At 39.1% G+C, this 24,684-nt stretch overlaps 1 protein-coding gene across 1 annotated transcript in view; it reads right to left on the bottom strand.

The window, feature by feature from the left end:
• ANXA5 (annexin A5) overlaps window positions 1-24,684 on the bottom strand; it is a 309,430-nt gene that overhangs the window by 147,075 nt on the left and 137,671 nt on the right. The window contains exons 7-8 of the mRNA XM_044061534.1: window positions 23,090-23,169; window positions 4,839-4,895 (exon numbers count right to left, since the gene is read on the bottom strand). Coding sequence (XP_043917469.1) covers window positions 4,839-4,895; window positions 23,090-23,169 — 137 coding nt within the window. The remainder of the gene's footprint in view (window positions 1-4,838; window positions 4,896-23,089; window positions 23,170-24,684) is intronic.

Here is a 24,684-nt window from a genome sequence, read left to right as displayed (position 1 = left end):
CAAACCCCAATACAAATTGCTGCCAATCAGAATCTGACAGGCGAGCTTTATTTGCATTTTTATTGTGCTGCCAGAAAAGCCTGTAACTGGAGACATAGGTGTTGTAAAATTAGGCACTTTATGCAGCAACCTTAGCACATTTGCTCTGTATTACTTTTATGCATTTTAACATGTATCAAAGTAAATTATTTTTAGTTGTACAATATTATAGCTTAGTAAAAGAATATATATGCGTTAAGCAAGTGAAATTTCTAACATATTATAGCAACTATTACAGAATATGGAACTTTAACTGTTAAAGCTAGTAATATGTTAGGAAGAGTTTGAAGTCTTGCAATTATTGCAGTAGATTGAAGCTGTGAGCCGATGGACTGGTTCTTGAGGTTCAGGGTAAATGACTACTATGGCACTGAGTAGGTTACTTAATTCAAACATCACTTTGGATTTTAAGAAACTGGGGTAGTCTTTTCAATAATATCCTTAACTTCATATCCGGTAACTAACTATGAACACACAACATACATTTAAATGAAAACAAAGCTACTATTTGATAAATGAGACACAAATACACATACAACACATATGCCAGTATGAATGGAATAATATCTAAACACAGGGTCCAACCTGTTCTTAAAGGCCAAAATAAGAATCCCTTTAACAGTCTTCGTCTTGTCAAGCCATCATTAATATACATGGTCAGTTTTGTCAAACCCTCTTGAAGGATATCTAGATCTTTGGGGGATTCAGTGATTGCACCCATCTTGCTGTAGTCAGAAAATTTTGGCCCTCTTCATTTGCCTTGACTTCATGGAAGTGTATTCAAAACAAAAGAAGAGGTCCCAGTACAGGGCCCTGGAGGAAACCACTAGTAACAGGCCTGGTGTTGAAGCTAGACCACAAACACACAAACACACAAACACACAAACACACAAACACACAAACACACAAACACACAAACACACAAACACACAAACACACAAACACACAAAATCTGAGCGATTTGGCTATTCACCAGGTGACACAGGGATTTATGCCCAAATTTGAGAGTTAGTCTATAATGCCAGAGTGAGGTACTCTGTCAAATGCCTTTGCCAAGTCAAGTTAAACATCATGTATAGTTTTGCTCTCCTCCAATGCTCTAATGACCTTTTCAAAGAAGTGATTTAGTAGGCATGACATGCTCCTGACGAAACTGAACTGGGATGGTTGCAGCGTTTAAGGTTTCCTGTCCATCAGATCCAATAGTTCCTTCCATGGCCTTGCATTATAAAACAAGTCAAACGTACGTGTCTTTAGTGCCCTGGGTCTGTTGAACATCTGCCTTTGTGTAGATGGATGACTTTTGCAGTCCTCCAAGCCCTAGGGATGAAGCTTTCCTGGAAGCTGTGACTGAGATTCTAGTAGGCCTGATAGGTCAATTTCAAGCTATTTAGGAAGTATCCCAGGATATTAAAAAATCGGGACAAATGATGCATTCTCTCTTTTTCTCTCTGGAGAGTACAGTGAGGACCTGTTCTTTAATAATAGTTGGGGGAGAACTGTAGAGGGTATGTCATGGGGGGAGGGGGGCCTGGGAATAATAGGGGGCGAAATTGGAGCCAAATTTAAATCAGTCAGAAATATTTGCTAAATCCCTTCATTCACTATAAGAATTTCCATTTATTTACTATTAGTTCGGCATACTGTTGGGTGTTCTTTAAGGATGCATACATAGTTGAAAAATGTATTATGGTTTTCATTAGCCTGGGTGGCTATTTTGCCTCAAAGTTGGCTTTGGTGGCAGAACTACAACACTGAACTAGAAATTACCTCAAAATGTCCACCCCCAGCTTGGTGGAATATACTCCCACTTAGAAATCTGATATCACAAATTCTGGGCCTCCTACAAGTAGCCAAATCAATTGTCATGATGATTCCTTATATTGTGTCTGTGTGTCAAAACTAAGGAACACACCATCATGCATCAGGAATGAAAGAAATACAATTTCCTTGAAAAGCTCAGAAAAAATAGCCTCTAAATCAGTGTGCAGTTGTGCCCCATCTCTAGAAGAAAGGCGAGTTGATACAGATAATCATTCCATCAAAATATCCTTCCCGCACCTTCACCTGTCTCCTCTCTGCAATCTTCCTCCTTAAATAAAACATTGCTGCTTTATGTTACCACACTTACACTAACAAACCCCCTTTTTCTTCCATTGTTCATCTCTTACATTAACTTATCCCTACCCCCACCACTGTAATAATCATTCTGCTCAGTAAGGATAGATTAATCTTTTCAACATTGCTTCGAGCAAGCTGTCAAAGCATAGTTGTATTATGCAGTGTAAGTGGTGCAAACATTAAGGTATGTGCACACACAAGAAAGTACATAGTTCGGATAGGGCAGGTTTTGTGGATTGATTGGGAATTGGCACATCACACCATGGTGGTGCAATGGTTAGCAGTGGAATATGTGTCGATGTAAGGGCGTACAATGAACAGCCCTGTTGATATCTTAATATAGACCCGCCTGCTGTTCCAAGAGATACCCTAGAAAACTCTGGCTTAGCTACACTTGTGTTTAAATAAGGGTTTATTGGGTGGATTTCATTGTGCTGCACCCAGTCAGCTGGAAGCATTTTCCTTACTCCTGCACCCTTACTGTGCAGGGGGCTTTAAAATCAAGGATGGTGTGAAATGTTGCTACCCACTTCTCTTCCCCTTGCTCCTCCAACCTACAAAGGTATGAACTCTAGAAATCTTCACAAGTATCATAATTGGTAGATTTTTCCTAAGTATTATTCAGTACTGTATACTAGTTTTCTTTTGTAATTAAAACATAGTCAAGATGAACTGTCAGTCATATGTATCTACAGTTATTTTTTCAACTTTTACTTTTGTGCATCGAAAAGGTTCTCCACAATTTTGTGAAGTACAAACAGGATTCAAAGCAGTCCATTTTCAGATGCTATGGCTCTATTACAGTTCAGTTCAACAAGCTATACAGTAATTCTACTCAAAACTTAAGAGATTGTTTTACAGAATGTTAAGCTCAAATTCCACACTCCTCGGAGCTTATAGTAAGTGCAAAGCAGGATTTAACTAAAATATCTCAGTCTAGATTCGAATTGTATTCATCTGGTGTTTTTGAAACCTCTTGCTAGCAGAAGCATTTGAAAATGTATTTGATCACTTCTGCTGGCATTACTTTGTGAGAAATCACAGAACAGCTGGGATTGGGAATTTACCCTTTTTCCTCTATTGTTCAGTCTAGGAATTGGTACATGCAATTAGCCTTTTGAATCAATGTTTTGCCATTTCAATCCTTTTTTTTGCTTTAATGTTGTTTTGAAGTACATCTGTTATACCAAGTATATATTTACGTTAGCCTTCTTGGAAAGGTGCCTCATAAGTGAAGATGCAACTATACTAAAATAATAACCATCTGCATGCTTAGTGACAATGCTCTGATGCTGCCTTGAGGACAGGTAACATTTCTCATATGGTAGAGGGCAGTGCTCAGAGCACTCAGCCACCAATGGTTACTTTCACTTAATCCACTAGAAGGCATCCCAGACGGAATTGTTGCCTTCTATTATTTAACCATTAGACTTGAGTAACAAGTCCATTTTAATGTTAGCAACCTGAATTTAATACTAGCTGATTTTACATTAGTAGCTGTGTGATAAGTCTGGTAATGTGCACTCAAGTAGCCACACGTTCATATACTTACATTCTGTGGCCCCCTACAAAAGTAGGACCACTAATCAAAATTAATACATCTCTAGAGACCTGGAAAGGGGTTGAACCAGAGTGGTTGGTTAACAGATATTTCTGCAGCTGTCTCCACTAGCTAGAGGGGTATACCTTTTGGCATTGTTTAATTGTAAAACAGTACCCAACATCCTAATGAACAGCATTGTACTTCACTGAAATATAGATACTGTACTATTTCAACAACATTAACAATAATACACCACAAAGGTGTACAGGAACTATCAGAACTTAATAGCAAGTGATAGCATCTGGATATAAAATTTCACTCAATGCAACTGTGTGGCGTTTCTCTACCACAAATTCTGTAAGGAACTGGCATGTCTTAACTCAGCAACTCTTAACATCTGCCCATATTAGAGTTAATGTACTAATCTGCGACTGGTTGTGATAACATTAAAAGAAAAGCTCATACTGAAAATATTTTAAACCAGTTGGACTGTGCATATCCATTTCTGACAGAAACTCATGTAAATAATTTAAATATTGCTAAAACCTTTTGTGCTAAGTTTATTAAAGCAATTTCCAGACTGCTTCCTCAGCACTCCGTTATATAGGATCCATCTCTACCAAAACATTTCAGCAACTTTGTCAAAAGCATTTACAACAGTATGTCAAAATTCTGCAAGAAAGTATAAAATTACAACAGTGGTGGACCAATGAGTTGAAGGGTGTGTCTTTTTATGCATTCGAAGCCTACTGCTTGGGAGTGCTCATGTCTCCTCTAAAACATAAAATTTGCATCTGGCTATAGCACCCCTTTCTCTTCTAGGTCCACCAAAACAGAGGACAAATACAAATCTATATGTGGAACAACTGTTGAAGTTAAATGTACCCCTCAAGTTGGATGGTTTAGGCTTTTCATCATCTTCTATTTCATACTGTCCCTCCCAGACCATTAGAACTTTGGAGGTCACATTTTTGTTGAAACATTCAGTGAAATACAAAATGACCATCCTGAGTGTGTGTATGTGCAGCTTTTGTAAAGCATGTGCTTTGAAATATTCTTCATTTATGTACCCAGAAAAAACACATTTCATGATGAAATAAAATAAAAAAAAAAAAAAATAAAAAAATACACATACCCGGGCATCTTTTTCAACAAGGTTTTCATCAGCTCTGGGGTTTTGATCTCGAGCAGCCTAGATTAAATAGCAAAATATTTATATTGTTATTCAGAAAGTTCACATCTCTGAATATTTATCCAAAAAATATTAAGATACAAGGGGAATACATTACTACACAAGGGATACGTTATACTGTCAGACAAAAAAATGTAAGCAAACCAAATGAAAAACCCTTATGTGCTATACAAGTTCCACCACAGTCAAAAGGCAAGACACTGCTTCCATTCTTTAAAATGGACTGTCATTTATTGGCTAATGGAACTAAACTGGTAACAATTTTAAATAAAATTTATTTCTGTCTGTTTACTGAGAAATGGTCAGATTCAGTTGGACCCTTTAAGTTAAAGTTCAGGCTAAGACAGAGAATATATAAATACAAAAATCTCACTCTTGAAATGTCAGGACTTGCAGTGTCAAGTCCTCAAATAAAGGCCAAAAATACAAAAAAGCTAGTTTTCCACCCCTGCAAAAAATGCATATAAACACTCAGATCGTCACATGTCAAAGAGAGAATATTCAAATTATTCAGAGAAATGGCAATCAGATTTACTATATTTAAGTCCAGATTTTCAGTCTCCACATCTTGGGACTCGGCATTGATAATCCCAGTTTCGCATACAGTTGCCAATGACGACAAGTGTAGCATTATATAAAAAGGATTGTATGTCTAGCTGAACAGCATAAAGTAAAACAATTACTTCAGCCACTTCTTGTTGCGGTCAGGGATTAGTCTATAGAGTTAAATCCAAAAATGTTAATCTATATATTAAAAATGGCTAGAAGCCTTACAGAATTACAAGTTGGCAATAACACTGGTGACTCTATACCTTCTACCTTGTACGTGGCCTTGTGCATAGGTCATGGTTAAAAGGGAATCGATGAACAAGCCTATTTACCCAGTCAAGTGATCAAATCAGAGGATAACCGTGAGCAGAAGAAATGTGGCGCAACATTATCCAGAGTAAAGATAATCCATGAGCAGGTGATGAACTAAATAAATGACCAAGGACATATCCTACTGAGGTCAGAAAGGGCTGCTATAGCCCTAGGACATCTTCCCACTGGAGTACCCAAGACAAGTCTTGCATAGCAGCCAACATTCAAGGTATGTGCACTGAGACTATTACAATGTGTGAGTACTATTAACTCATTCCCTCCAATGCAGCTCTTATGAGTGTATACCTCTAACTCCCAGCAGGTGTGGCTTGAGCCTTTAAAAATGAAGTTTTCACCTCACAGTTCTAACAGATACTCTGACACAGGTCAAATATCAATACAGTTGTGTTTGCCATCATGTATGCTTCAAGAGGATTCTGATATATTGCATGTAGTATGGTTTGTAATTAATGCAAATATGAACAAGCAATATTTGATGCCTAGAGGCACAATAGGAGTTGACTGCAGAAATGCCTGAAGAGCACTCAGCTGTAATGAGTTGAGAGAGGAAAATGAGAGTGTGTTTTAATATAGCCGCCAAACGATCCTGGGGGGGGGGGTATATATATAATTCTGTGACATCAAAGCAGACATCTATACAAAATAGCTGGCATCGCAGCTAGAAAAACTAATAATCACCTTCTTTTCACTTCATTGAGCTGACAAGCCTGACCAGCACATTACAACACAGTTTAATTCTTCTTCTCCCAAAACCAATTTATGAGAGACTTGCTAGCCTTCCTGTTAGGGAGGGGGAGAAGAATTACTCAAGGTTCATGTATGCTCCCTCACATCTTTCATAATAGCTCACAGAAAAAAATGTGGATCCAGTAAGGGAGATACTTCGAGGGAGATACTTCGTTTACTGAAAAGAAAGGTTACAGTGGTTATGTCAGTGCATGTGAGTGACACTCCCGATACATCCATTGTAGACCCCTACCCCACCATGGTGCTTAGCTCGTGCACAGAAAGATTTGGGCATAAAGCTAAAATAATCCTGGGATGGCTGCCTTGGTGTCAATTATGTGATTAGTTCTTGGCCCATATGATGGGTGAATGAACATAATCAGTGAATGGCCAAAATGGTCAGCAGGTACAAGAAAATGAAAGTTCATAAGGCGGGTACAGTGCCAGTCATCCATCTGACTACTAGAACAGTTGAAATGTCTATATATTCTTTGACAACGTTGGTATTAACCCTGCTGTACAGGGATGCTTCCTTAGTGTAGACAATATCATAATTATTAATTTTTTGTTTTGTTTTTTTTTTTTTTTTTTTTTTTTTTAACAAGGATGGTCAAATGGTCAAATGGTCAAAATGGGTTGACATAGCCCCTTTAAAAAGGCAGGCCCAGGGAGAAACAGACCAGCAATAAAAGACAATGAAAGGCGACTAATTAGAATTTTAACTTCATTTCTTGGAATAAAATAAGAGTTGCATATTTTTATTTTTCAAAAGAGGATGAGAAGGCAGTAATGAAGTGGACATTTCCAATAAGGACCGTTTTCAAAAGAATTGGTCTAAGGAGAAAATTAGAAGTGATAGTTGTAATCAGACTGGAAAGTAGTAAAACAAGTGAAGGGGAGAGAAGGACGACGGAATAGGAGGAAGATCAGGTTAGTAATGGTTCGAGTGCCAACATCCAATTCCCATAGTGTAGTTTTATTTACAGTAAAAGCATGACTTGAGTTTGATATCATCCAGGGGGCAAGTTGTACTAATCAGGTGTACAAGTGTGTGTGCCTTTTTGCTAGGCTATATCGTGATAGGTACGGTTTAAATACAAATATGTTTTTATTGGATTTATAGTGTACCCATTTCAAAGAGAACATTGTTGGTAAAAGCAGTTTCTCCGTCTCGAGAATAAACTGGATGAACATAGGCTCCCAGGTTATGAAATCTGATCCAGTGTATTGCGCTCCTCGACAGCCAATAGGCATTGAACTCGTTCACCAAAGTTTTCATCAAATTCTTGCCCTGAAGAGAGAGGATTGACAGTTTGCAATACTAGCAGACTTTGGGAACCATAGATAGGCACCCAATGTATTTCTCTGGTATCACCCCTACTTGACTGACTATTTGATTTATAGTACTCCTATATCCCCTCCCCAATCTGCTGACAGCAGACATCCCTGCAGCTGAGTGGTGTATTCATAGATACTTACTTGGCCACTAACCAGTGAAGATCTTAAGTCTAGCCTATAGCTTTTTTAGCCCTCAGTTTGTGTATAATGCAGAGATGGCAGATGTTGAGAAATTTACTTGCTACCCTTATCCATTACAAACATGTCTGCTAAACAAAGGGCGAGTTTATAGTTTCCCATCCAGTCATCCAAATAATCTTTGACTAGAGTAAGAGACTTCTTTTGCTCAATGTGAAGAGGAAGGGTTTCACAGAAGCAGTACTCTCTGCAATACACACCTAACTGTCTAACATGTCACATTTGTTACAAAAGAAATTTTGATCCATTGAGTGGGTGTTCACACTACTGGACTTGCGAAATGTGTACCAGATCTGACAGGATAGGGACTGATAAGGCTTTGTACAGGAGGCAGAGGCTGCATCTTAACAACCTGTATGATACAGAGAAGAGGGCAGGACTTTGTGGCTGCCTGCATAGCTTTTATGCTTTAACCTTTAAGCCTTGAATTTTAAGTGAGAAATCACTGTGGCCATTATGACACATTTGAGAACAGATGCACACTGAAAGAGTACAATAGTCAATGACTGACCAAATGCCATATCATTAGAAACAAGCTTTTGCAATGAAAAAGGGCATCCTTACAATACTGGATATGGGGTGAAAAAGGGCAGTTCATTAGGATCTGGTAAAATATGTTGAAAGACTATGGGATCAACTTCAAGGGAGATGTTGGCAGCATGATAGTTGCAAGGGAAGTCATGTTTACTGAAGGAAACCATTATACATTTGGCATTTACAGACCACGGTTTTGATACCAGCTATTGGTTTGGGAAAGGCCCTCTTGAAGGACCATGGTTGTCCTTGATGGAATTTATGACAGCATCAGGTTTACAGACATTTACAGTCTTCCAATCATGAACCTTTATTTGTTTTGACCTTTGAGCAGTAAATACAGGGAAGGAATGGCCTCGTGACTGAACCTTGGGGTATACCCACTAGTGACAGAACTTTTATGGAGGGAATAGAGCTGCTCACATGAATTTACTGTGTTTATTTGTGAGTCAATTTGGTATCCAATGAGTTACATAAGAGATTTACATTTAACTTGGGATGGTTCACCCCACACTCTGGATAGTGTCAAATGCCTTGGTGAGGTCTAGCTATAAATGTACCTTTATCCACTGCCTCAGTAATCTTATAGAATTCAACCAGGTTATGTATGCAGGATCCACCCTTGACAAACACAGAATTGAACATAGCATTTCTAGGTTGCCTTTCATTTATTAATTCCATAATGATCCTTTACATAGGCTTACAGAGGATGCTAGTCGGGCTTATTGGTCTATAGTTACTCAGGTCTGTGGACACCCTACTTTTGTGCAAAGGGATGGTTTTTGCCATCCACCATTCAGCTAGCTCATTTTGAGGCAGATATTGAACAGTTCTGTAGTGCGTCAGATGGTTCCCACTTCAGACTGACCAGTAGGCAGCCTGGTATGTTTTCTGGCCCCATGGGAAGTTGTGTTCTTGGCTTTTGATAGTGCTTTGAGGACTTGGAAATTTGCAGGGATGGGTTAAGATGAGAGTACGAGATGCGGAAATATAGGAATGGAGAAAGGACTATTTTTTATCTCAAGTTATCCTTGCATGCAATTAGTTTTTTCATTTCAGGAGAGAAACGAAGAGGTTAAACTCAGCTCCAGCTAACTAAGAAATAAAATTACCAATTTAGGCCATAGATATTGCGTCTCTGGCTACACTGAGAACAAGTCTGAACTAGGAAGCTTCCTGCATTGTCATTGGGGTGAACCAATTGCTACTCTGAAAGGATAGAGGTTTTAAATTGTTTTAAGATTTCTAGGAGCTGCAGCAGATGTTAGCAAGGCTGTGTGTATTATTGACACACATGTGCCAAATCTGGATAGCTTCTAGCCAAGGGGGTTGCATTGGAACCAGTAGTCATACGACCAGATGTATATGTCGCCATTCTGGAATCCACCACTACAGTAATGTTTAATACTAGTTGAGACTGAAGTCTCATGGCACTCTTGTTTTGGAAACTTGACATGGAAAGATCACTCGCCTACTTCATTTTGCCTTGCTCTAGTAAGTGACCAGGGAACAGTAAATCTTTACATCAGTCAGGAAAATATAGTGAGACTAGTCAAGGACTTTTTTTTTCTGCATCTGTGTGAATCTATTCATCTGTGTTATTTTAATATTTCCTGTGACTAAAACTCTGGTGTTTATTGTAAATGGAGATATAGTATTTTCATGTCCTTTTATTATTAAATATATATTTAAACTTTTCATTGCGGCTGATCCTTTAGAGAATGTTTTAACCTTTAAGAGTACTCGTATCTGTTTTCTGACTTTGTGGCCACCCCTGAAAACTTTACTGCATTGGTCAAACTATCATTCATATTAATATTAATTTCTCTCAGTATAATTGGGTACTCTTAAAGAGCCTTAGTGTAGTTGACTTGGGAATGTCTGGTGGCAGTAACTACCTTATAGTCTGGGCAGACGGTTGCACAGCTAGTAAACCTGTGTCTGCGTGTGTCGGCTACTTGGAGCAGGGGCACAAAGCACTGGTTTCACAGAGTGGTAGAGGGCTTGGCATGGATACTCAGCTGAAGTTTGCAGCTGTGCAAGTGGGAAGCGTTACTGGGGACCTGGGGAGAGACAGAGAGAAACCCAGACCCCAGGCAGACTGTGTTACCTGTATGCTCTTAAGGGAAATTGTGCTTGATGCAGAGAGCTTCATCTTGAAATGCTGGGTGTATCCATTTTGTTCAAAGTGAACATCCCTCTCCAGTGTCAGTGATGAGGATTGAGGCTCCTTGATCAATGGCCCAGACAGAAGACATCACAGGCTTTAATGAGTACTCCCAGTAAAAGCATGAAGAGGTGGAAAGTACAGTTGTGTACACTTACCATATATGTAGATGCTCATGTATTCACTGTTGCAGTCATTACATTTGGGTAATCTGCTGGCAGGTTGCCCTCAGTCGGCCTGATTAACAAAGTCTTGGGTCCTGCATTGGTTGCTGCCCCTTCTTCCATGACGGTCAGGTCGTCAGGGGTATAAAACATGCAGCCGACACCATTACATCAGTTTTTCTTGCCCCAGATGTCAGGTGCCCTCCTAATGGGGAGCAAATACACATATAAACACAAAGGTATACCTCTAACAAAAATCAAATACACCAAAAAGACTTAAGCATAGTAAAGGAAAGTAGAGGTAGTAAAGGAAAGTAGAGGTATAGCCAGAAGAAATTAGGGGGCTGGAGGAAGGGTAACCAGGACTGCAACAGTGAATACACTCTAACATCTACATTTATGGTAAGTGTACACAACTGTACTATGTTCTTCGTGTTTCACTGTTGCAGTCATTACATTTGGGTAGATTCCCAAAGCTATGGTTGGGAGGAGGAATATATATAGCATTAGGGCCAGCTATAAGGCCCTGCAAGACAGCAGTGGCAAAGCCAGCTCTGGATTTAAAGATTAGCAAATGATTATGCCTGGTGAAGGTATGTACAGAACTCCAGGAGCAGCCTCTAGGATGTCCCTGGTAGGGACACCTCTGAGAAAAGCTGCAGAAGTAGATGCAGCCCTGGTGGAGCGAGATCTGATGCCCTGTGGGATAGGTTTTCCATGGTGCTTATAGCAGAAATTAATGCAATGGCTTGTCCATTTAGAAATGGTTTGTTTTGAAATGGCCTTCCCCTCTGCTCCTGCAGCAAATGCTACCAGCAGTTTTTCAGAATTTCTTCAAGGTTTAGTCCTGTCCAAGTAGAAACCAAGTTGTCTGTGCACATCCAAGGAATGCAGAATCTGTTCCCCTTTGTTCTGTGTATTGGGAAAAGCGTTGGCAAATGAATGGTCTAATTAAGTCCCACACTGGATACCACCTTGGGCATGAAGGATAGATTGGTCCTGAGTGACACCTTGTCCACATGAAAGATGATGAAATGCTCCACTGCCATAAGGGCCTGTAATTCAGATATCCTTCTAGGTGAAATGATTGCTAAAAGGAAGGCTGTTTTCCAAGAAAGAAATTTTAAGTCTGCAGTAGCAGCTGGCTCAAAAGGAGGTAGAGTGAGTTTCTCCAATACAAAGTTAAGGTCCCAGGCAGGGGTTGGAGCTCTCCTGGGTGGTCTCACGTTTTTGGCCCCTCTGAGGTACTGCTTGAGCAGAGGAAGAGGGGAGGTTCTGTGTTCTAATGAGCTGAAATTGCTGAGGCATGGATTTTAATGGAGGAAAAAGACAGGGCCTTGTGAAGCATCTCAGTTAAGTATTGCAAAATCGGAGGTAAATTGGGCGCTGCTGTGCTCATCCCTTGAGATTTGGTTCCATGCACAGAATCTTTTCCACTTGTCAGCATAAAATTTTCTAGTACTAGGTCTCCTTGCCTCTAAGATGACATCCATCACAGGTTTACTGAGGGATGAAAAGGGTGAATTTAAGTGATCAGCCAGGCTGCAAGGTTCAATGTTGGAAGCGGAGGGTGCAGAAATTGGTTCTCCTGCTGGGACAGCAGGGAAGGGGTCTGAGGCAGGTGCCATGGAGATAACTGAAACACACTGCGCAGGAGGGGGTAGCAGTGTTGGTGTGGCGAGTCTGGAGAAATCAAGATCATCCTTGGTTTGTCCCGTTTGACTTTTAGTAGACCTTTGGAGAGCAGAGACAGCAGGGAGAAGGTGTAGACCAATAGGTTTTTCCAGCTGAAGGACAGAGAATCCACTTTCCAGGCTTGTTTGTGGGGAGTCCTTGTGCAAAACTTGTCCAACTGGTAGTCCAACTGGTAGTTCTGGGGGGAGGCAAATAGATCTATGTCTGGGCTCCCCCATTCACTTGTCAACATGTTGAAAATCCTGGCTTCCAGTTTTCACTCGTGTGGGTCCTTGAGGTTTCTGCTTAGTCCATCTGCCAGTGTATTTAATTTTCCTGGCAGGAATTGAGCTTGTAGGTGCACTTGGTAGCTCAAGGCTGTGTTCCACAATGCCATGGCTAGTCTGCAGAGAGGGTAGGAATGTGTACTCCCCTGCTTGTTTATGTACCAAATAACCATGGTGTTGTCCATCTTTACCATTAGTTGTCCTGGAAGAATGTAGTCCTTGAAGGCTGTCAGAGCATTCTGTACAGCTAACATTTCTTTTTGATTGATATGTAGGTGCATTTGACTTGGGTTCCATTTGCCCTGAGTGCACTTCCCTACCAGGTGAGCCCCCCATGCATAGTCTGATGCATCTGTTAGGGTTTTGACGGCAGGGTGTGAATGGTAGTCCCTTGTTTTGGTGGCAGACCTCTGCCCACCAGAGGAACTCTAGGCGTAGGCAAGGTATGATCGGAATATTTGTTTCCAGGCTGTGAGAATGTTGACTCCATAGGCTTTTTAGATACCACTGTAGTTTCCTCATATGCAGTCTTGCATATGGAATTAGAAGAATACAGGAGGCCATGAACCCAAAGGCTTGCAGTATTTGTCTTGCAGATAGCAGGGTTTTTTTGGCCACTTGTTTGAAATAGGTTACCAAATTAATTTGCTTTTCTGGCATAAGGTAAGCCATCTGGGAAGTTGTAGTCAAGCTTGCTCCCAGGAATGTAATTTGTTGACAGGGTACCAGTTGTGATTTCTTTTTGTTTATGGTGTAAAAAACAAAATCCAAGGCAGTCAAAACAAGCAGATCAACGTGGTGTAGTTGATAAAAGTAATTTTAATACTCAAACTCCAAAATGCAATAAAAAGGCTCTACACAAAGCCACACACAATCAATAGGCTCTACACAAAGCCACACACAATCAATGTTAAGCGCGCTTTCACCTCATATAATACAAAGCTTCATCAGAACTGAAAAAAAAATTAATTCAGGTGTATTAAATACTCAATTAAACAATCATATCTTAAAGAACCCATCCCTCCCCTTGAATACCATATTTAAATGTGTGTATGTATTCGAAATTCATACAACTTCGAAAATATCTTAAAAATAATTGATTCAACATTACCATAGTTTATATATTGTTCCTGTTAACCTGAATAGATGAATCTATACATAAATGCTGTAATAAATAACCCCATGCTAAAAATACTATTAAAATAGTGAGAAATGTCAAGTGCTGTGATAATTTAAGAGAACTTTGCAATACAGTCATAACTTAGCTTGTCGTAATTTCAGAACACTATTAATACTAATACAATCATTAAGGCCTGGAGGTCTGCCAGCATCCGTCTTTTAACTGCCAGAGTAACTCCCTAAATTCAACCCTGGACTCCCAGTTACCACCACGAGGGTCAGTAACTACCTGTTCCACTACTGCAAACCTAATGTTCATGTTTTTACAAACTAAAGAATGTCTGTAAAAGGCATTAGATTCCTTACATTTAGTAATTTCATAAAGATGTTCATATATCCTCTTCCTAAGCATACGTACAGTTTTTCCAATATAAAAACTGTTATAAACTCCACAAATTCCCATGTATATTAACCTTTTCGTACCACAATTATAATGTTTAGAGGCTACCATCCTAATACCTCTAGAGGGAATCCATATATCACTGCCTTCAAAAATATACTCACATTGACGGCAGGCACCACATTTAAATGCACCTCTTCTTGACCTAACGATCTTCCCCATGTTGTCATTCTTCTTCTCAAACATGTCCTTCAAATTCATATCTCTCCTTCTCACAAAAGAAGGGTGTTCTGGAATATGTACCCCTGTATCCTCATTCACTTTCAGGATGGGCCAATACTTTTTAATAATCTCCTCTACTTTGCTTGATGTGGTGGAAAAGGTGTGTGTTAAAGCCACACTATATTCAGCTCTACCATCACTATGTGTTCTCTCATCCGTGGCCCCTAAACCTAGTAATGGAAAGAACTTGCTGTCCCTATGTTTAATAACTTCCTCAGCTAAATTATCTACCAAAAGTTTGGGGTATCCTCTTTCTAAAAAAAAAAAAAAGAAGGAACTTACAATCTTGACCTCATCTAAAAATACAGAATTGATACTAGTCATTCTTGATGCCCTTATCAACTGACCTTTTACTATCCCTTTCTTTTAATATGGGTGTCCACTCTCGAAATGCAAATAAGTGTTAGAGAAAGTGGGTTTTCTGTATAACCTAGACTGAAAACAATTGTTTAATTTATCCTTCTATAACGTAACATCCAGATAATTAATACTGGCTTCATCAATAGTGTAGGCAAAGGTCAAAAAATCAGTAGAATTGTTCAAATAAAACAAATTCATTGAATTCTCCTTTTGAACCTTTCCATAATAAGCAAATGTCGTCCAGGTAGCGGGTTATAAAAGGTAATGTGTCTCCACCAATCTGTGTTAAGGACAAATTTCTGTTCTCAATAATAAAGAACACAATTAGCATATAAGGGGGCACACGCTGCCCCATTAGCAACTCCCTTTCTTTGTTGATAGAAGTAGCCATTAAAATAAACAAAATTATTTTTCAAAATAGTTTCAGTAAATTCCATAATCAAATTAATAGTGTTATTACCTAATCCTGTTTCAGTACATAAAATTTCTCCAAACCATTCTAGACCTATCTCATGTGGGATACTTGGGAATAACTCTTACTACATCTATAGTAGCTAAAAGTAGATCTGCATCATATTTATCCTTGGTTATTCTCCTCAAAAAATCCCAAGAATCTTTTGTTATATGAGGAACAGAGTTTATGAATTTCTTCAGCTGGGAGTTCACAAAAATTGCTAAAGGCTCAGTGATACTACCAGCTCCTGCTACTATAGGTCTAAAATTTAGTTCGTTAATCCCTTTATGCACTTTAGGGATCCCAAATATAGCAGGGTCCCTGGGATTCTTAACATGCAAAAAATTAAACAATTTCTCATTTATACTACCTTGTAGTAAATGATCTGACAAATATTTAATTTTAGAATATGAAATGTTAATTTCATTATGAGAAACAACAGTGTAATGTTCAGAGTCCTGTAAAATGTTGTGTATATATACGTGTCATACTCTTTGTTGTACATCAGGACCACCCCCTCTCCCCCTTTGTCAGGCTTCACCACTCTACAATTTTCATCCTTTAATAATTTCAACAATAATTTCTCTTCTTCTGATAAATTATTTTCAATTAACTCTTCAAAAAATTTAATGACGAATTCATTGGTGGATTAAACAAACTCTTTCTAGACATTTCACCTCGATTTAGGTGTACACCTTTAAAGTAAATCTGTAGGTTAAGCTGCCTAATAAATAATGTCAATTATTGTATTTAGCAATGAACCAGGACGTGTGGGAACAAAATGAAATCTTTTAGTAAATAAATTAAAATAAGTCTTGTTGACTACTAAATCTGCAAAGTTATAAACACTAAAATTATTCTGTTTGCAGACTCTTGAATCCATGTCATTTCGGATCACATCCTGGTTAGCATCCTGTGTGTTGTCAAGGGGTATGGGCAAAACATCAGAATCTGTCAATAATTCCGACTTTTCCCTGGGTGACTGCCCCCCTCCATCCCCTGTAAAACTGGGGGTTTAGGCAAGAGTATTTCCTTTGCTTTTCTGCTAACCTCTCGCTTCTCCTCACCGTACCTTCCTTTAAAGGGTGACCAAAGTGTTCATTATTTGTGTCATTGCCATCATTTACTAAATCAATTACATTATCACTGTCTGAGTTAGGTAACCCAGAAGTGTTATTAAAAACTGGATAGGCTCTACCGTTCATGTATTCCTTTAAATCCCTGTCAAGCTTAATTTTTCTAAAAATAAAATCACAGTAATTGTCAATTTCTCCAAACAAATTCTCATATTTGCTTTGATCAAAATTCCCACTGTTAAAATTTAAAACTTTGTTGTGTAAAACATTTGTTTCATTTAACATTTTTTTGACTTTCATAATCCTTGACCATTAACTTCAGCATTTCTATACCCATTTTATTAAACAAATCAGTTAACTGTTTGTATAACAATGAATTCTGCTTAACATTATTTTGGTATTTAAACAATCTCAACCCTTTGGGCACTATTTCCATTGAAATGCATTCATTTAAATAATCAATTTCTAATGGATTTGTTTTCAAGGCATACAGTCTGTCTTTAAATTGTTTAAATGTCTCATCAAAAGTCTCACATCTGTCGTCAAACATCTGTTCATTAAAATTAAATCGAAGACTAGACCACGTATCAAAATTAAAGTTGTCAGTACCTGTAATCCCATTACCACCGTAAATCTGGTGTTTGTTAACATCTCTTTTACCATGGTTTTGTTGTTCAATATCTACCAAAGGACCACCTCATCTCTCTCCTTCATGGGCATTAATTTGTTTTGGTAAACCAATCCAGTAGCCTGTGGCGTGCTGCACTGGTGTTTATTATCCGGTACCTTGGACTGTCCAGATGATGGAATATTCGTATTCTCAAGGATATGGGATAGGAGTAGCATCACCTTATTAAATTCGCCTCTAGTAACTGGCGAGTTGTTGTAGTCATTCATAGTTTCTTTCAGTAAAGCTGGGGTGTCCACAAAAACATCTGATTCTACTCGTTCTGCCATGAATGAGCCAACTAAAGAACCACAAATACGAACGAAACCAAGCCAGTAAAAAAACAAAATCCAAGGCAGTCAGAACAAGCAGATCAACGTGGTATAGTTGATAAAAGTAATTTTAATACTCAGACTCCAAAATGCAATAAAAAGGCTTTACACAAAGCCACACAAAAATCAATGTTAAGCGCGCTTTCACCTCGTATAATACAAAGCTTCATCAGAACTGAAAATCAATTCAGGTGCATTAAATACTCAATTAAAACAATCATATCTTAAAGAACCCGTCCCTCCCCTTGAATACCATATTTAAATGTGCGTATGTATTCAAAATTCATACAACTTCCAAAATATCTTAAAAATAATTGATTCAACATTACCATAGTTTACATATTGTTCCTATGTTAACCTGAATAGATGAATCTGTGCGTATGTATTCAAAATTCATACAACTTCCAAAAGATCTTAAAAATAATTGATTCAACATTACCATAGTATATATTGTTCCTATGTTAACCTGAATAGATGAATCTAAACATAAAATGTTTAATAACCCCATGCTAAAAATACTATTAAAATAGTGAGAAATGTTAAGTGCTATAATAATTTAATAGAACTTTGCAATGCAGTCATAACTTAGCTTGTCGTAATTTCAGAACACTTAATACCAATACAATCATTAAGGCCCAGAGGTCTGCCAGCATCATTTATTTATGGTGTACCCCAGACAAGTTAAAACCCTTTTTACAAACACCAGATGATTCAAAAGTTATGTCCTGGCTTTCTGCCTGAATTAGACAATCGTCCAGGTATGGGTATATTTGAATACTTCTTTGCCTGCAAAATGCAATAACTGGAGCCAGGCACTTTGTGAATACCCTGGGCACAGTAGACAAGCCAAAGGGCAGTGCAGAGAACTGAATGTGTGCAGCCTGCTTTGAAGCATAGGAATCTTTTGCAAGATTCCCTGATTGGGATGTGCAGGTATGCTCCTTTTAAATCTAGTGTTGCCAACCAGGTGTCTTTGCTCCTTTTAAATCTAGTGTTGCCAACCAGGCATCTTTGCCTAGCATAGGAAGTAATTGATGAAGAGTCAGCGTCTTGAATTTTGGAATCTCCAGAAAGGTGTTTAGAGTAGACAGGTCCAGGATTGGACACCATGATTTGTCTTTTCTGGGTACCAGAAAAAGTTTGGAGTAGAAATCTTGTCCCTTTTCCTCTTCTGGTACCTTTTCCTCTTCTGGTACCTGTTGAATAGCCCCCATGCTTAAGAGGGAAAGTACTTGTTTTTGAGCCTCTGCCCACTGATTTGGGGGCAGGTCTGGCCACCCATTTGGGGTTGGCAACATGTGGAAATGAAATCTGTATCCCTGGGACACTATTAAAACCCATTTGTCCTGGGTTATAAGTTCCCAGTTCTTTGCATGAAGGAGCAACCCCCCCAATTATTGGTATGAAGAGCAATCTTTCCCCCCAATTCTTTTCATGAAGAGCAATCTTTCCACCCAAAGAGGCAGTTGAAAGATAAGTGCTTGGAAATTTCAAAAGGAAGTCATTGAGACTGTTTACCATAGGGGGGGTGTCTTATTTCCAGATTTGGAAGTGGAGTCCCCCCACTGCTTGGTTCTGAGAGTCCCCTGGGACTGAAACCTGGGGGTTTTGCTGTGTGTGAGTTTGGCTTGAGAAGAACTGGAAGGGACTGGAAAGGACCAATTCTTAGTAGGCCAGTGCCTACTAAATCTAGGAGGTTGCACTTGTAAAAAATCTTTAACAGTTTATTTTAAGAACTTTGTTAGCCTTGTTGGCAAACAGCCGGTCCTGATTTAAAGGAGCATCCAACAATTTTGCTTTAACATGATTAGGCAAAGATTGCTCCTTAAGCCAAGCATACCTTCTAAGCACAGACCCAGTAACAGCAGCCCTGCAAGAGGCCTCTAAAAGAATCAAAACCACATTGTAAAGTACATTTTCCAACTTGTTCAGCAGAATGCATTAAGTCCTGTAAATCTTTATTTTCCACATAGTTAGGAATCAACATCATTTTCTGTTTAATCAGTCCAATAACATGTTGCTGATATTTTAACATATGAAATTGGCAGTTTAAAGCTCTGATTGCCAAGGTTGCAGAAGTATAGACCATTTTACCCCATTTATCCAGTGCCCTGGAGTCTCTATCAGAAGGGGTAGGATTTTTAGCAGTAGAAGCCTTAATGCCCTTGCGCCCCTGAGAAATGGTCTCTGGATCTGCAACAGGATTTTTGAAAAGGAACTTGTGGGACTCAGGAACCCTGTAGTATCTGTCAGGTTTACTAGAAGCAGGAGGCAGGGAATCAGGGGCCAAACTGGATTCCGAGAAAACAAACAAATGTCTAGTACAGGAGGTATAGCCAAAGGCCTATGCTGAGGTAGAAGGAAATCCCTAAGCCTCTTTTTCGGAAAATTCCTGGCTTTCCCGGTGAAAATGCTCCCTTAAAGTATATAAAGTTTCCCCAAATGAAAAATAGTCAGGAGGGGAAAGCAGAGGGAATGGAATCCTCTGCATCAGAATCCTCATAAGTAGGTATGGACAAATCCAGGTAGTCAGAAGAAACAGAATCCTGATCAGAAAATTCATAATCAAGCTCAGCCCTAGGCCTCGGGGGGGGGGGGGGTTGACTACCCCTGATTAGGGTTATTAGACCTTCAGTCATTTTTATCATTTGTGTTTTAGGCATAGGGACCTGAGCATGTGGCCTGGGTGAGACATGGATCGAGATTTAGGCCTTAGTAATGAAGTAGTCATTTTAATATGCAAGTCTGTAGGCCTGAATACACCCTCAGAAGCCAGTGCCTGCACAGTGGCTCCGGACCCATCCAAGGTAGAGACATCCGCGGGTTATCTATGCCGGACTCCGAATGGGTCTCAGTAGAGGCCTGCGAATCAGAAGTAGCAGGTATCAGGGGCTGTGAAAGCACCTCACTGAGTACTGGCGAGTGGCTTAGAAGCATCGTCGGCAGTTTTGGACCTCTGTGGCCTGTGTCTGTCTAGCTTTGCACTTTTTTGGAATTCTGGTAGCCGGATGGCTAACCGACAACATTTCTGGATAATTAAACAGAGAACCGAAATATTTAGAAGCAAAAGTATACAGACGATGGATAGTGCGCTGATTAAATAAAGCACAAAACCGACAGCGAGGTATGTCGTGGTCAGGGCCTAGGCAAGGAATACAGTACGAATAAAAATCTTTATGAGGTATTTGCTTTCCACAAGTAATGCAATTATTAACTTTTACTGACCTCGGTAAGGAGCAAGAAAAAATTTTCCCCAACAGAGTACTTAGCTTTAAGTTGAAGACTTCGGTTCTGAAACTAGAAAACGAAAATTTCAGGAGTCAGTCGACTGGCACTTGCGAACTGCTTCTGCTTCGGGCACCGCACGGCAAGAAAGACTGATGTAATGACATTGGCTGCATGTTTTATACCCCTGACAACCTGATGTCATGGAAGAAGGGACAGCAACCGACGCAGGACCCAAGACTTTGTTAATCAGGCCAACTGAGGGCAACCTGCCAGCAGATTACCCAAATGTAATGACTGCAACAGTGAAACATGAAGAACATCATGGCAGAAGTGTCACAAATAAAAGATAAAGTCTCCAAAAGACTAGCATAACTCAGGAAGTGTACAAGAAAAATAACAAAAGTACGTGAAACAAATAGCAAAAAATCAGTGTAAAGCAGCAAGCTTCAACAAAATGGCCACAAACTCTGGTTAGTCAATAGATAAACAAAAATCTGATGTTCATAGAACATGACATGCAGATGCAGCAAAACCTGAAAGGCAATTACCTGGTCAGCAGTTTGCATGACAGACAGTATAATCTTTTTTTTGTGGAGTATGATGTTGTTTTCCCAGGGACTGCCACCAGCAGCGTTAAGGGTATGCATGTTTTAGTGGTTAGAAACAATGATGTGTGCAGGCCAAGCTTATGTTCAAAGGTTGGAAACACACTCATGGTCCTAAAACAGGCCACTAAGATGATTTAAACCTGCATTTATATGCAGCTAACCTAGTTTTAGATGTTGAGCAAGAAGCTTCTCTCTTCTGTGAGCTTATGACCAGCTGTAAGCAAAGTAGCTAGACAAGGATTTAAGTAGGGTAATAACCAGAAATTGGAGCAATGATTAGTTATATGAAATGTTAAAACCTTTACAAGGCATGTTACAGAAAATACATAACATAGCAATGACACGAACTGTTACAAGGCCATAAGCCTCCAGACAAGAGTTGTTTAAGAGCCAAGATCACCCAAGTTTGCTTTATTCTGAATGCATCTCTGAAGACCCTAGTTATGCTCAACAGAATAATCATTCTACATAGAAACAGACTTGAAGAGTAAAATGAGAAAATATTGTATGTTTTGGAAGAAAGGACTACATAATGGTACAGAAATGTTTGTCAATGTCACAGATGCCATGACAAAAAAGAGCAAATTTCAAAGAGGATTCTGACATGAAAGCAGGAAGTTAGCCTCCTTCCAAAGTGTTTGTGGAGCACACATAAGAACAAATGTCTAAGAGCCTTGTAGGTGAAGAAATGTAAGAAAATAAAATTGTTACATCATCTAAAGACCTTGATTCTTAGCAGATAAAGTGTAACAGCATATGCACTGTTAAAAGGGGAAGAAAATATTAACTTAATGACAGGCACTTTCAGTTTAGAAGGTTTGTTTTTGCTTAGGTTTGTGGTTCTGAAAAATATAGTAAACATGACTATCCAATTGTTTCAGTACAAAATGTTCAGCTATAAACAAGATCCTTGAAGGACAAGAGTATAAACCAATTTAAATCATCAATGTATTAAGTTTGGATTAACAATGGAATGTGGGAGTTGAGCATAAAAACACTATTTCCAGGCCATAGCAGCCTAATATACAGTTATGAGTAATTTTCAATTCTTCCTAAACCATTAAAAATATGTCATAGGTTAAATGTTGTCCCCCCCCCCCCCCCCAATGAAATATACAAGACATTTCTTGTATTTTCTTCTAACAAACTACTATAAAAAAAAGAGCTCTGCTGGAGTGCAGTCACCAGTCAGACTTTTAGCCCACTGGTCTAAGAGGAAAGCGGCATCTAACAAAGCATACCTGTAAAGGTAACTGCTTGAATAGGCAGTGAGTTAAAAGCTTACAGTATCCTACTGGGAGTCTAGTTTTTGTTCCATCGCTTTGTGTTTTTGTCTGACAGTACAAACCGTTAAAAGGAAAAAGATCAAAATTGGTATTGGTATCAGTACTAGCGTCCACTACAAAAAAAGATTAGTCACTCTGATGCACCAGTTCTGCTACTGTCTGAAAATTGTGAGGTACCATACATGTTAATTCCCAATTTGAAGTGGCTTATGTGACAATTACCAGTTTTCCTAAATCATACAGTAATTTTTGATTTCTGTTGCTTTTGTGCACACTATAACTAGGTAAAACATGGCTGGCATATTTAACAGTGTTAGCATCCAGAGTTGCAACATGCAAGCACGAAAAACAGGTACAGTTGCAGTCAAAGAGGGACACATTTACTTCAATCCTTAGCAAATCAGCTACATACCTGGAGGAGGACAACTAGCATTCTTTGGAAGTGTCCCGATGTATCTCCCATTATTGCCGATTCCAAGTCTGTTGAAAACTCTGTAAAATCAAAGAGGCTTCATTAACTGAAAGCTTTGTAGGAGCAAAAAAGTCCACAAGTGGTGCATCACTCCAATACCACTTTCTATCCTCTAGACACCTGCGAGGTACTATTAAGAGAAAGATTTGACAACTCAAGGGCCAGACATTACCTACAAGGCAAGCAACTCGTGCACAAAGCATAACTATCAACCTCTTGGTGCAAGAACTCTGGATAAAGACAACATTTTTTGGGGGGAGAATGGAGGGGGAGCCCCAAAAAAATCAGGAACAGATTTCAAATACTGTACTTGTATACTTAAAACTGATGGAACACGTTTCGCAATAGGATGCATTTTCTGAAGGATATCAAAGTCAAACTCAAATGCCAGTCTTGCATGGACTTCAGTTCTCAATTGTTTGCCAGAAACAGAGTGAAATCCTGGAAATTATTTATTTATCCTTTGACTGGGTTAATCCCACTAGGCTAGTAACCTGTTTTCAGGGGAGACAAAGTGGAATTTTTACTGTTAGACAGGTATGGCAGTTGAGAAGTATAACACAGTCATAGGTAGAGGATGGCTGAGCTGCTTGAAATGGAAGCACTCAGACAATATGGCAGTGCACAAAAGGCACTTTGGTATGATTACAGCCTAGAGTGATTATTGTCAAAGCTCTACGTTAGAGCCTTAAACTAACAGGGTTTGATAAAAACAATGAGAAAATGAGGCCACATCACCTTAAAGTCATTGCCAATGCAAGGGATACCCAAAACAAAGAAAAGCAAAAACTAACTACACAGTCACTCGACAAAATGTGGGTAGAGTTTACCTAATTATGCTGGATGGAGAGCAAAGCCTGATGAAGCCCACTTGATTTACAATGTGCAGGTCTGTATGTTTGCAAGGTTTGAATTGAATTTTGAAAACTGTATTGTCCACTTGTCCTTTCTTCACTGCATGCAAACTATCCATTTTTTTTTCATTTTTTAAATGGTACTTCGAGCCAGGACATGCAGTCTATTATCACTGTTGGGATGATTTAGTATAAACACTTAAATACTGTAATTACGTAATGATCATGTGCAAACTTTGCATTTTTTTCCTGTAATTCATTACGTGAAGTGGCCCATCCCATTTCCCCTTTTCCTCAACTTTTCCTAGTTTCTTTTGAAAGACAGACCTCCATCTCTTTCATTTTTAGTCTTCCATGCCCAGGATTGCACAGGTACCACCAGTCCCATCCCGATTCATATTTAGGGTATACTCAATGTTCCCTTGCCTCTCTCAGTGGTCCACCCTAGACATTATCACTTAACAACTCATCCCTTAAACTAAGGTTCATTCTCAGGCCGATTTTTCTTAGGACCTTGCATTACAAAAGTATAAACACCATCTTACTTGCATCCCATGTTCTACTCAGTCATCCTATACTCAGTCGTCCTAGAATGGCAGCCCTATCATGACCAAAGTGTACTTTATGCAATACCACAAGAATTTATAAAGTAATGCTTTACACGCCTGCTAAATGAATTCT

Source organism: Protopterus annectens, chromosome 2.part0 (genome assembly GCF_019279795.1).
Source record: "Protopterus annectens isolate FY-2018-M chromosome 2.part0, PAN1.0, whole genome shotgun sequence".
Taxonomy (NCBI): domain Eukaryota; kingdom Metazoa; phylum Chordata; order Ceratodontiformes; family Protopteridae; genus Protopterus; species Protopterus annectens.
The sequence above is the reverse complement of the archived record's forward strand: the minus strand, read 5'-3'. Positions and strand labels throughout refer to the sequence as shown.